General features: G+C 39.3%; 1 protein-coding gene across 2 annotated transcripts in view; it reads right to left on the bottom strand.

Moving 5' to 3' along the window:
• LOC129726593 (uncharacterized) overlaps positions 1-12313 on the bottom strand; it is a 266791-nt gene that overhangs the window by 222152 nt on the left and 32326 nt on the right. For both annotated transcript variants that reach the window (XM_055683502.1, XM_055683494.1), the window contains 3 exons: positions 5736-7062; positions 5563-5673; positions 4524-4953 (listed from right to left, as the gene is read on the bottom strand). In XM_055683502.1, coding sequence (XP_055539477.1) covers positions 4524-4953; positions 5563-5673; positions 5736-7062 — 1868 coding nt within the window. The remainder of the gene's footprint in view (positions 1-4523; positions 4954-5562; positions 5674-5735; positions 7063-12313) is intronic.

A 12313-nucleotide genomic window follows, 5' to 3' on the forward strand; every position in this document is an offset into this window, starting at 1 on the left:
CTAATATACGTATGATATTGGTTAAGCTAAAATATCATCTTGCAATGTTCAAACGTGAAAAAGATTGTGAACAAATCTTAGTAAATGGACAAAAATTTCACAAGCATTCGCCAGCTCTTACTTTTCTAAAAATTTGCATTTTTGAGAATTTACTCTTTCAAAATTATGTCGGTCACGATTATTCAGTGAATATCGAAGATAAATGAAATATTCATGAGATAAACTTTAAATCACCATCAGCAGCAACATTGCAGTTTTTCCTTCATTGCACGCGAATAGAAGTCGTGTACCGTTGCAATGATAGACGCCGAGTAACCTGCGGCGTTCTGCTCCTCGTATGCTGTATGGTACTGTTGCTTCTATCAGAATATTTTCTTGCAAGACATCAGTTTTTATTACGCTCTAACGACAGGTTTGGAAATTTTTGGCGAAAAAGGGTTGTTTCAATCTTTACGAAAAACCTTCACCGTGAAGACGTAAAATTAGTTTAAGTTCATGGAAGCAATCAGAAGTTGACCTATTGGGACGGGGAGGCCCTGTCGATTTTTTTTTTCAGATATTGAAACGGGGAATTTCACAGGGAATGGTTGGTGTCTATTCATAACGTCTGTGTTGTTAGGAATGCTTATATGTGTTTGGTTCATTGTTCGCGAAAATTTGTCCTTAAAACTTTTTATCAATTTTCACCGCTAAGCATTTAAATAATAGTGATAATTAGCGTTTTTATCTATTCAACAACATATTGGTTATTTTTCTTCATCATGTGGTTATGCTGTTATTATAGTTTTAAATTTAATGGAACATTTGCCAGTTTCAATTTCAATTTTACAAAATGCATTCCAGTATAGAAAACAAATACGTAGTCCCAAGTCAAAACAACATGAAGATGATACGCAAATTATATGAAAAGATACGAAATAGACACTTAATAAAACTAAAAATGACGTAAAATATATAAATGGCAAAATACCATACAGGATGAAATGAAATAATTTGAAAATTTCGAAAAAGGGATTCAAAACTATAAAACTAATGATGATGACACAAAAGTAATACGAAATAGAAATAAAAGTGACAGAAAAATAACATCAAAGTTATACAAAGCGATAAAAGCATGACTTGAAAACAATCGAAAAATTATGCAAAGAAGACACGAAAAAGATATAGAAATGACGTGAATATGACACGAAAAAATGATACGATAATGCTATAAACATGACGCTGAAATGATGCACAAATAATAGCAGAATAACATAAACAATGGTGTAAACATGGCACGAAATAGACCTATAAAAATAAAGGCAAAACTAAGTCGAAAATGATTCGAAAATGATGAACTGACGCAAAAATGAAAGAAAATTACCTTCGACATAGAGCAAAATGCTACAAAATATTTATATATGACAAAGGAATGATAGTAAAATAACACAAAAATGGTACAGAAATGACACGAAAATAACGCGGAAACTACAGAAAAATAAAAAAAAAACATTCAAACTGACAGACAAATGTGGCACAACAACGAAATCCTTTTTTTTTGTTCAGATTTCTCCATTATCGGACCAGTTTCATTGATTAGGTAATTTTTTGTAGTTTTTTTTTTTTTGAAGAACAAAAGATTTAAAAAAATGAGCTTCTTTAGATATTTAATTTCAAATTTTTCTTTCAACTTTTTTTTTTCAAAAAATAAATAATTGTTTTTTAGAGTGTATATTTTTTAAGAGACGAAAGAGACAAAATTATTATCTACAACTTTGTCGAGGACGTCACACCGATCAATCAAGCCGTTTTGGCCCTAAAAATATTTGTAATCATCAATACCTTCCCAAAATAGCAAGCTTCTCAAAAATGAGTCGTGTTCCAAAAAATTTAACCATTGGGATCTTTTCCCTGTAGACATGTCAGCCAAATCGAAAATGACAATTGGAACTGCTCAACTAATGTAAGAATGACAAAAATAGCAGCCTCAAACTTACAAAATACCATATAAAAACCCACACAAATCACAGAAAAAGTTTACCAGAGTGATGTAAAGATGACACAACTCATGATACTCATAAATCATACAGAAATGACAAAAAATGGCGCCTGGAGAAATACAAAAATAACACCAAAATGACACGAGAATAAAACAAATGATAAACAGAAAATTTTTAAAATGTTTTCAATATGACATAAATGGCACATAAGTGAAATGAAAATGACAGTGTCACAAAAACGCACGAGCTACATCGAAAATAACATAAAAATGACACAAAATTGACATTATAATGACAATTTTCTATTAAACTTTTCCCAGCGTTTTAACATCATTTCAAACTCAATTGCGGATTGATTTCCTATTTAGCTTTTACCAATATTTAGAAGCATTGAAGTTCAAATTAAGTGTAGATTTCATATCCAGCCTTCCATGACTAATGTTGGAAGCAACTTTCTCTAGATTTAGAAAGCGATGTTTTTGAAGCATTCCTTAACAGTTGTAGATCTTTTTCTCGATCAATTTTTTTAGCATTTCTTTGCTGCTAGAAGTGTTTGAGAACCAATTCGAGCCCAGTTCTGGATTTTCATTCAGCCATTTTCGACAACTCGGACTAGATATTTTTTCACCTTTTCCATATTACAAAAAATATGTTCGGCCATTTAGAACACAACTTTTGACATCTGTATAGCCTGATTTGAGTTTTGAACTTTTTTTCGTTCTTGAGACTTTTGAACACATCTTGGACCATTTTGAAGTCGTCTAATTTGTTTTTGCTATGCAGCGTTTTCGGGATTTTTTTCGACTGTTTTTGATATTGGAATATTGTAAATCAAATCTGAATTATACAGTCTTCAGGAGCGGTTTTCGATCATTTCATCATTAATTCATTCACAGTAATATTCTAATCCAGCATTTCCAGTTCTTTAGAAGCATTTTGCCATCATATCCAAATCAAGACCAAGATTACGATCAAGTCTCTAAGAAAAACAAGGACAGCGACCAAGACCAAGTTCGAAGGTCAATTTAAAACAAACAATTAAATAATTGAGATCGGGAACAAAGTCACGATTTAGTAGGTATTTGATTAAGATCAAGATCACTATGACTAGTTTCTTGGCTGAGAAACAGACACAGTCGAAAGACAAGATGCGAAATTATTTTTATTGGAACAAGAATAAAAACACCGGATTGGAACATAATCTCAGACTTAAATTAAGTTCTAAATCGTGATTGAGTTTAAAGGTTCAGCAAATCAAAGCTAAATTCAAAACCCAAGATGAGGACAGGGGCTAGCAGCAAACAAATATAACGGTCAAGTCCGTGATCATTCCTAAGACCCCAGTCTAGAACATAATTATTGTACCTGCGATAAAACATCAAAATAAAAAAATAGAACCGCATACTAAATCAATATCACGATTTGATGCGTCAGACTTAATAGAAAAACATGTTGATGTTGACCCAAAAAAGCAGCGCTACATTATGTTCTTTCACATACAATCGGACCACAATCTCGTACGACACCAAAGAAGAAGCGGTTAGTAGACCTTTGACGTAAAGCAGAAGAGTAAATTTTAAATGGCAGGAATTTTCAGCGATTTAATCGAACTTGATCGTCGTTCCGAGAAAGCACGGCCGACTGACTCACCGATCTCGATCGCGATCTGGGTTCCCGCATCGAATTACGCATAAAGAGTAGAAAGTCTTCAACACCAGTTTCGTTCGAAATGCCAACCCACAGCCACTTGAGAGGTCAACCGATCGATGTAGGTACATTTGACCTCGTAGAATATAAGCCACACATAACTGGGAATTAGCTTTTCCCCCTCTTTGTGATCAATAAAACCTTAATGATTCATTCGATCGAACAAACTGTTCTGCTGCTTTCAATGTTCGGTGTGAATAACCATAGGAAGCAGCCCCGAGGGTGATTCATCATCATCGCACTCGCGCCTGACCACTATCTATTATCAGCGACAACCGGTTCCTCGGATGAGCCTCATCAGTCTCGACCCTGTCATCGATTACGTTGCTGGCAATCAGTCATACCAGTCAGTGCCTGATCCTCCGGCTGAATACCGGCTGTCAAAGGCGATCAACATGCTACAGCAGCAGGACATAACGCCGTGCGAAAGATGCACTGAGGAATTTCTAATTTTAGCCTTGCCTTCGTGCATCCAGTTATGGATGGTTCGTCCGGCCGTCCGTCCGTCCGTCCGTCCGTCCGTCCGTCCGTCCGTCCGTGAATGGCCGAAGTCAGACAAACAACATTTTTCACACTGTCTCCAAGAAGACGCGCTTCCATTCTGTGTATTGCAAAGTAGGGTGCCCACTTAATGCCGCTATCATCGCACCCAGCATCATCCCTTATTTGAGCGATGAGAGCGGTGGCGAGGGTCGGAAGAATCGATCAATCACCGTTCCTGATTGAACAGCACCGCAGCAGTTCTGGAAGCTTCAACCCGACCCCAACCGAGTTCGCACTTGATATTAATTAATGACCGATAGCTTATAACTGATAGTAAAAATCAACACCACTCACCTTTCAGCTTGGTGATCTCGATCGCGAACATGTTCAGCGACATCAGCTGCAGCAACCGGTGTGACGTAACGGCGATCGGCGAGTGCTGCATCAGCGCCCGGAACTCCCGCAGCATCTGGATCGCACAGGGTGTGAACGATTCCATCCCCGTCTTGGTGATCAACTTGCCAAGCACGTGCAGAAAGCTCACGATGAAGCGCTTGTTCAGCTCAATCGAGTCCAGCTGGCGCAGTTCCTCTTCCTCTTCCTCGCTGCTTTCACCCGGCTGCCGGCCCGCCAGTAGCGGATCCAACGGGGCGGTCCGGTGAACCCGGGGGCCACCTTCCGGGTGAATCCACGTTTCGCGCCGCAAATGCCCATCGAAACGGTGCTCTTTCTCCTTCAACCGGGCTCGGTTCTTCTCCTCCCGCTTGCGTTGGCTGCTCTCGTACTGTTTGTTGTTGACAGTGCAAAGGCCATTTATGGAGTAGAGCGTAAGAAAAAAAAGGACACAGAAAACATATGTACTACAGTAGTGTTTAATCGGTGTAATAATCAAGTTCGATCAAGTTGGAAAGAGGGTAGTGGAAAGGAAGACACTCGCACTCCGAAACGGGAAATAACAAGTGTCATCATCTTGTCTAAATTTGTCTACGGGTTGATGAAAAGTAGGGAAACTGTAGAAGGGAGGCGAGACGACAAACGATGAGAAACTCACCAAAAGCTTATGCTAGTTTGATTTTAGTCGGTAGAGGTATGTAGCGGCGGCATGTTGGAATTACAAAGCAGATAAGAAGGCAACACTTGGTTAGTTAAAAGGTTACGCTAGCCTATTTTCTATGACAGTGCTATTGGAAAATCAACGGCGGTCTAGTTTCCTTCACGGTGAGCTCACTTACGCCGTTCAGTTATAGCTACTAATTATAGTTACCATTTATTAAGTAAACGAACCGATTTTAAGTGAACTCACCACTGTCTGTCCTAGGATCAAAAACTTTCTACGCTAGCAAGCCAAAGCCAAACTATGAATCTTCCACCATTACAACAACACGCGACCTACCTTTTTCTTGGTCTCATTGAACAAATCCATCAAACTCTCACGCGCTGATTCAAACGGATTCGAGGACATCAGACTGCGCATATAGAAGTAGACGGCATCGATTTTACGTTTCTACAATAAAAAAAAAACATTTAAAATTTACAGGCTAATTCACGCATCAAAAAAACACCTACCGCATAGACGGAGAGCAGCGCCAGCTGATTGTACGGGCGGCCATTCTTCGGCTGCACCTGTTGGGCCTTCACGTACCACAGTTTCGCTTTGCGAAAATTACCCGCTTCGCTAACCTGCTCCCGGTAGCGAGCGAGATCACCCAGGAAGAGGAACAACTTCTGGCAGGACACCAGAGCCATACCAAACTTAAGACCCTTGGTCGTGGTGGCGGCATTCGGGCCGGTGAATTTCTCCAAACTAAAACTGTAGTGCTTCTCCAGCAGCGCCAGCAGCTGCTCGAAAAATTGCGTCCCATTTTCGATAATATCCAGAGCTTTCTCCCGATAGTAGGCACGATTGTTCTGATCCGGATCTTCCGCCAACAGTTTGCGCATCTGTTCGACGATGTTATAATACAGCAGCTTCCAGAAATGGTTCTCCAGATTGACCTCCTGGGAGAAGCGCATCTCCGTCAGGAGGAACTTCTCCAGCAGTTTTTGAAGATCCGATCGTATTGCAACGTAAACATCCCACTCACGGAAGAGATTGCCGCTTAAGAGTAGTCCCTGAAGCCGGTTATCGGCAGCTTCCAGCTGACGTACCATTTCCTTGTTGCTGGTATCGTACCAAGCTGGGCGCGTGCCGGCCAGTTGATTTCCACTGGACATTCGCTTTCGTTCGTTAGTGCCAACCGAGGAGGAATTCGTCAGAGTGTTCAGATTGTCCGGTGGATTATAATTGCGAGTTTGAGATTGTGTTACCACAATCGGTTTGTTAGGATTGTTCGGATCGAACAGCGTGCGTGCACTGGCGGCTTGAGCTTCTTCCTTGCTTGATCGTTCAACAGTTTCAACGCCAACCGATGGAGTGATTTTCGGTGGTAGCACTAGCACTCCCGGCCCTTTCTGAATGCCTATCTGTTCCTCGAACTGCTTCGTCATTTCCGCTATCTTAACATCGGTCTTTTCCATCGCCACCGCATCATTCGTTCCTCTCCAGTTAGCGGAATCATTCCGTTGCCACGATCCACTTCGTTCCATACTATTATCTCTACTATTGCTATACCGATCGCTTGCCTTCCGGTGCCGGTACCGATCTTCCCGGTCATAATATCGATCCTGGCTATTGTCCCTATTTCCAAAGTGCTTTCCCGAACCCCGTCCACTACGGTTTCCGGTTCCTCCATAAGCCGCTCGATCCATGCTATTCTCGCGGCTCATGTTGGATGACTGTGAGTTTCGGCGGCTGCGACCGCTACTACCACCACCCCCGCCACCACCTTTTGGCGGATAGGGCACCTTAAAGTTTCCACCATCGTCGAAGTAGTCATTGCTTGAGCGGGAATTGCTGAAATGGTATAATAAAAATGCGTGAGTTTTGTTAATGTAAGCAAAATGAAACGGTTTCACTGTGGAGGGCAGAGAATAACAAAAAATTCTACTGACTACGTTTACTAATTCATGAACGAAACAGTACCAAGATATGAATTGGGAAACTTTTGGGATCTAGGATTCTTGAAATCTTCGAAAAGACTCTCCATGACGACAGAGTTTTCCGACTTTTCGAATCTTGGTCTCATTTTTAGTGTTTGGCGTTTTAAGTCTTTTTAGCTTTCTAAACATTTAATGAGTCATTTTTGAGATTTTGAACTCTGTTTAAAAAGTATTTGCAGGATTTTTACAACTTTTAGCATTTTTAACCTAAGTCAGGGGAGTCATCGATAACTAATCTTTTGCGGAAAGATGCTCTGGAATATAAAGAACCGTCATGTAGGAAATTAAAGCTCTAGGACATCATTCACCCTCCTGACGATAATAGAACTGATACCCTATGTGTTTATATACGCATAAGGACGCTTAAAAATTATTGTTTGCATTCTACTGCACAAGTTATCAGACAGTTTTCAAGATCAATTAAATTTTCTGACCTTTAAAAAAAGGTTGGATCAAATCAAGTTAGGCGTCCAGGAACTGCACGTCGAAACATTCGCCTTCTGTCGTTCGATTCTAAGTAGTGCGCCTCGATAGTTTTTAGCTTGATCTGTTCCCTCGCAAGTTGGTTCTGTTGCTACGGGGTGATTATTTCGGCTATGCATATTGCTCTACGCATTCCAAAGCACGACTGGCCTGTTTCAGACCGAAATGACTTGGGCTCGTCGATTTCCTGTGGGCTCGAAATATTCTGAGGAAGAATACAGCAAATCATCTTTAAATCGGTATACCGGCCATGAAGTGTGCGCTCCCTGCTGCTGCGTCTAGCCACATTGCGTGGATCCTTTTGTTGCGGAGGTTGCGTTGGAGCCAAAGAAGACACCGTTGCCATAGGGTTGCTTGCGCTAGGGCTACCATAGCCGGTTTCGCCAACAGTGCTCGAGATCCGGCTCGTCATTGGTTTCTTGGTCATCGCTGGTTGACGTAGCGGACAAACGTTCCACCACTTCTGGATCAACTGGACCACTGCTCTCGAACTGCATTCAATTGTCCTCCACCAGTTGGGCTGATTCGTGATCGTATCCTACTTCTACCTTTTGACTTAAGGGACCCCAAATACTCGCAGTTCAGAAAGATCCGGTTTCTTGCAAAAGAATGCTTTTTTTGGAGTCACTGCTAACCCCTCCGTCGATGTAAGCTTCATCAGCTCAGCGAGATTGTTTGGCTATAGGTTATAGGAAACCGTCATTTCATGATGGATTCCCGAACTCCGCAAATACCTTTTCATTTCTTGGTTCAATTGATCGCTACGCAGCTCGTCGTGATTACTTTTTCCCGCGACGAATCGGTGCTGGATTCATTGTCCGGTAACAAGGCAGAGTTCGTCTCCGACAAAGAAAACGGACATGCAGCTTAATACTTCCGAAGCTTGCTCGAGAGTTTAACTTTTCTTAAATGGTAGAAAAGTTTAAACCGCTGTTGGATACTACCGTGTCGTGCTTGCAGACCATTAAGGAGGGCGGTAACGACAATTTGGTCTACTCTCGCAAGGTAAACAAAGCCTGTTTGACGTCACGCTACCGGAGTTAACAGAGGAACAATTTAAGTACCTCATTTACGTGTGTGTCCTTAAGTCTTATAATCAAACTCAACGATTCGGCAGACTTGACCCTGCAACAGATTGTAGAGCTTGGTCAGTTTGAATCAGTACACCGTGATGGTCAAAGGTAGTTTATCATCAGTGAATGCTGTTGCGTTCCCCAAGCAAACATCGTCGAAATGGCAGTCATCTTCGGATACCTGCAAAAACCGAGAACTACCCAAGACCAGGGTGGGGAAATGTACTGGTACGCTACAGTATTCACACGACAGCAGCAAGATTTTTGTGATTACCTCTGTGGAATGAAACACTACGCGACAGTAGCCGCTACCGCAGTTTCATACGATCTGCTTTATCTCTTGCTTTTTGTCACAAATTCAATATGAACAACAATTCTCTCGCTCACTTATTTTTATATTGTTGTCATTGTATAGATCGTGTGTTATTGACTGTAGCTGTCTGTAGTATTTATTGCATTTATTACGAATTGAAGTGGAATCAATTTTTTTAGCGTCGATTTTTATTTGGGCACGAGAACGTTAATTGAATTTGTAAGATTCATTGAATATGCAAAATTTGGATGAGACTTTCGCTACAGCGAACTATTTTCGAATGAAAAGGTTTAGAAGTTGAGATTAAAATTTTCCGGTGTACACGATTGATGATATTTTTCGGCAGTACATACATAGTAATTATTAATTTTCCATCTTATTAGAGCAAGCGCACCGGTGAGTTGCCATTTGAGTTGCTATTTTCACAACGCTGGCCGTTGCTATTTTGGATAGCAACCGATTTTCGCACCGGTCGTTGCTAATGGGGATTACCAATTCCACTATTTCTTTTTCACACCGGCAGTTGCCAATTTCTGGAGACCGTCACTAGCCAGCGTTGGCAAAATGTTTGTTTGTGATGTATTTCGCATATTTTTTTCGAATTTAGTAATAACCAACTTATCCGTCAGTCAATCGTTTCCGGATTTCACGAAACTTTGTTTTAACTTTGTTTCCGTTTTCCCAAGTTATCGATAACAACAATTCTTTTGCAGGTTTTGTTTACTTGTGCGTACATGGATTTTTTCATCCTTATATGTTTATTTATTTGTAATTCCGTAAAACTGCGCACGTCCCGCAACGTTGGCTTAAATGACTATTCTACTGAAAGCTGACGAACTTTCATTAGTTGTATTCTGTATTTCATGCTGTCTCGGTTTCCACAGTTTGCTATTAATATTTGAAAATTTGCCGCCAAAAAAACAACTTAAAAATAGAACGCGTAAATTGTTTTCGAGTATTTGGTTGATTCTAGTGATGGAGAAAATGATTTCACAGAACACATTTCCTTATACGCGATTAAGAAAATGGTTTTTGGAAAGATTCGGGGCGCACGCTGTCCAAACTTTCAGGTCAATCGGAAATAAAATTGAGTAGTGGTTCACGCCGACACTTGCGTCCTACGATACGACGTGTTTAAGAAGCGAGGCAAAACGCTTCGTCTTCCGAGGCCGACCAATTGAGTCCGCATTCGAAACACTCATCATCTTCGTAATATTATTACGAACATTCACTATCGAGCACAAAAAAACAACAGTTTGACATTTCATCAAATAGCGTTGCCAAATGTTTTTTTTTTTTAATTTTTTTTAAATTTTTTTTTATTTTTTTTAATTTTTTTTTATTTTTCTTTAAGGGGGGATTTGTTAGTAGCTTAAGTATTTATGATAAATATTAGTTAATAATGAGTATGTGTGTCCAATCACAAATGGTGACTTCTCAACACTGTTAGAAATTTGTAATTTTAATTGTTAGGATTTGTTTGCTTTCGCAATTAGGACTTATCATTCGTAGGGATTTAAACCTACTTGTCAGAAAAGGGGAAGTAAACTTACAACTAACTTAATTGCTAACTTATTGGCTATAAAGAGAGCTTATCGTAGCAATTGAGGATTGCAACGATTTTTGTCGAAAATTGTTAATAATTTTATTTGACATAGCTTCTAATGGTTCAACACCAGTAAGTCTATGTAATTCGAGTGTACCAAACCAAGGAGGACGCTTCAAAATCATTTTCAGAATTTTATTCTGAATCCTTTGGAGCGTTTTCTTCCTTGTTGAACAGCAACTTGACCAGATCGGTACAGCATAAAGGATTGCTGGTCTAAAAATTTGTTTTTAAATCAAAAGTTTGTTCTTTTAACAAAGTTTAGAATTCCTGTTAATGAGAGGATATAAACATCTCGTATATTTGATGCACTTGGCTTGTATACTCTCAATGTGCTCTTTGAAAATAAGTTTTTTATCATAAATTAGTACCAAGTACTTAACCTTGTCGGACCAACTTAAAATAACCCCATTCATCTTGACAACGTGATTATTGTTTGGCTTGAGGAAAGAAGCCCTAGGCTTATGCGGAAAAATTATCATTTGAGTTTTAGAAGCATTGGGAGAGATTTTCCACTTTTGCAAGTAGGAAGAAAAAATATCTAAACTTTTCTGCAATCGACTGCATATGACACGAAGACTTTTTCCTTTTACGGAAATGCTTGTGTCATCGCAGAACAATGACTTTGTGCATCCTGGAGGTAAATCAGGAAGATCTGAAGTGAATATGTTGTACAGGACTGGACCCAAGACTGAACCTTGAGGTACACCTGCTCTGACAGGAAATCTATCAGATTTTGAATTCTGATAGACAACCTGCAGAGTTCGATCAGTAAGATAATTTTTTAAAATTTTGATTAGGAAAATTGGAAAATTAAAAGTTTGCAATTTCGCAATCAAACCTTTATGCCAAACACTGTCGAATGCTTTTTCTATGTCTAAAAGAGCAGCTCCAGTGGAATAACCTTCAGATTTGTTAGCTCGTATCATATTAGTAACTCTGAGCAATTGATGAGTTGTGGAATGCCCATGGCGAAATCCAAACTGTTCATTTGCAAAAATTGAATTTTCGTTGATGTGTGACATCATTCTGTTAAGAAATACTCTCTCAAACAGTTTACTTATTGAAGAAAGCAAACTGATTGGTCGATAACTTGAAACTTCAGCTGGGTTCTTATCCGGTTTTAAAATGGGAGTAATTTTTGCATTTTTCCATAATTTGGGAAAATATGCAATTTTGAAGCAGCAATTGAAAATGTTCACTAAAAATTCCATTGTGCTCTCAGGGAAATGTTTGATTAGTATATTAAAGATTCCATCGTCACCAGGTGCTTTCATATTTTTGAAATTTTTAATAATTGATTTAATCTCATTCAAGTTAGTTTCAATTATTTCTGCAGGTAAAAAATTCTGGGAAGAAATTAAATCAAATTGACGTGTGACTTCATTTTCAATTGGACTCACAAAATTCAAATTTGAGTTATGAACACTCTCAAACTGCTGAGCAAGTCTTTGAGCCTTTTGTTCATTGGATACAAGAAAACGTTCACCATCTTTTAAAACTGGAAAAAGCTTTGAAGGTTTCTTAAGAATCTTCGACAGCTTCCAAAATGGTTTTAAATATGGTTTCAATTTTTCAACTGTAGTCTCAAAATTTTGATTTCTCAGAAGAGTAAATCTATGTTTAATCT

This window comes from Wyeomyia smithii, chromosome 1 (assembly GCF_029784165.1).
Source record: "Wyeomyia smithii strain HCP4-BCI-WySm-NY-G18 chromosome 1, ASM2978416v1, whole genome shotgun sequence".
In the NCBI taxonomy this organism is placed as follows: domain Eukaryota; kingdom Metazoa; phylum Arthropoda; class Insecta; order Diptera; family Culicidae; genus Wyeomyia; species Wyeomyia smithii.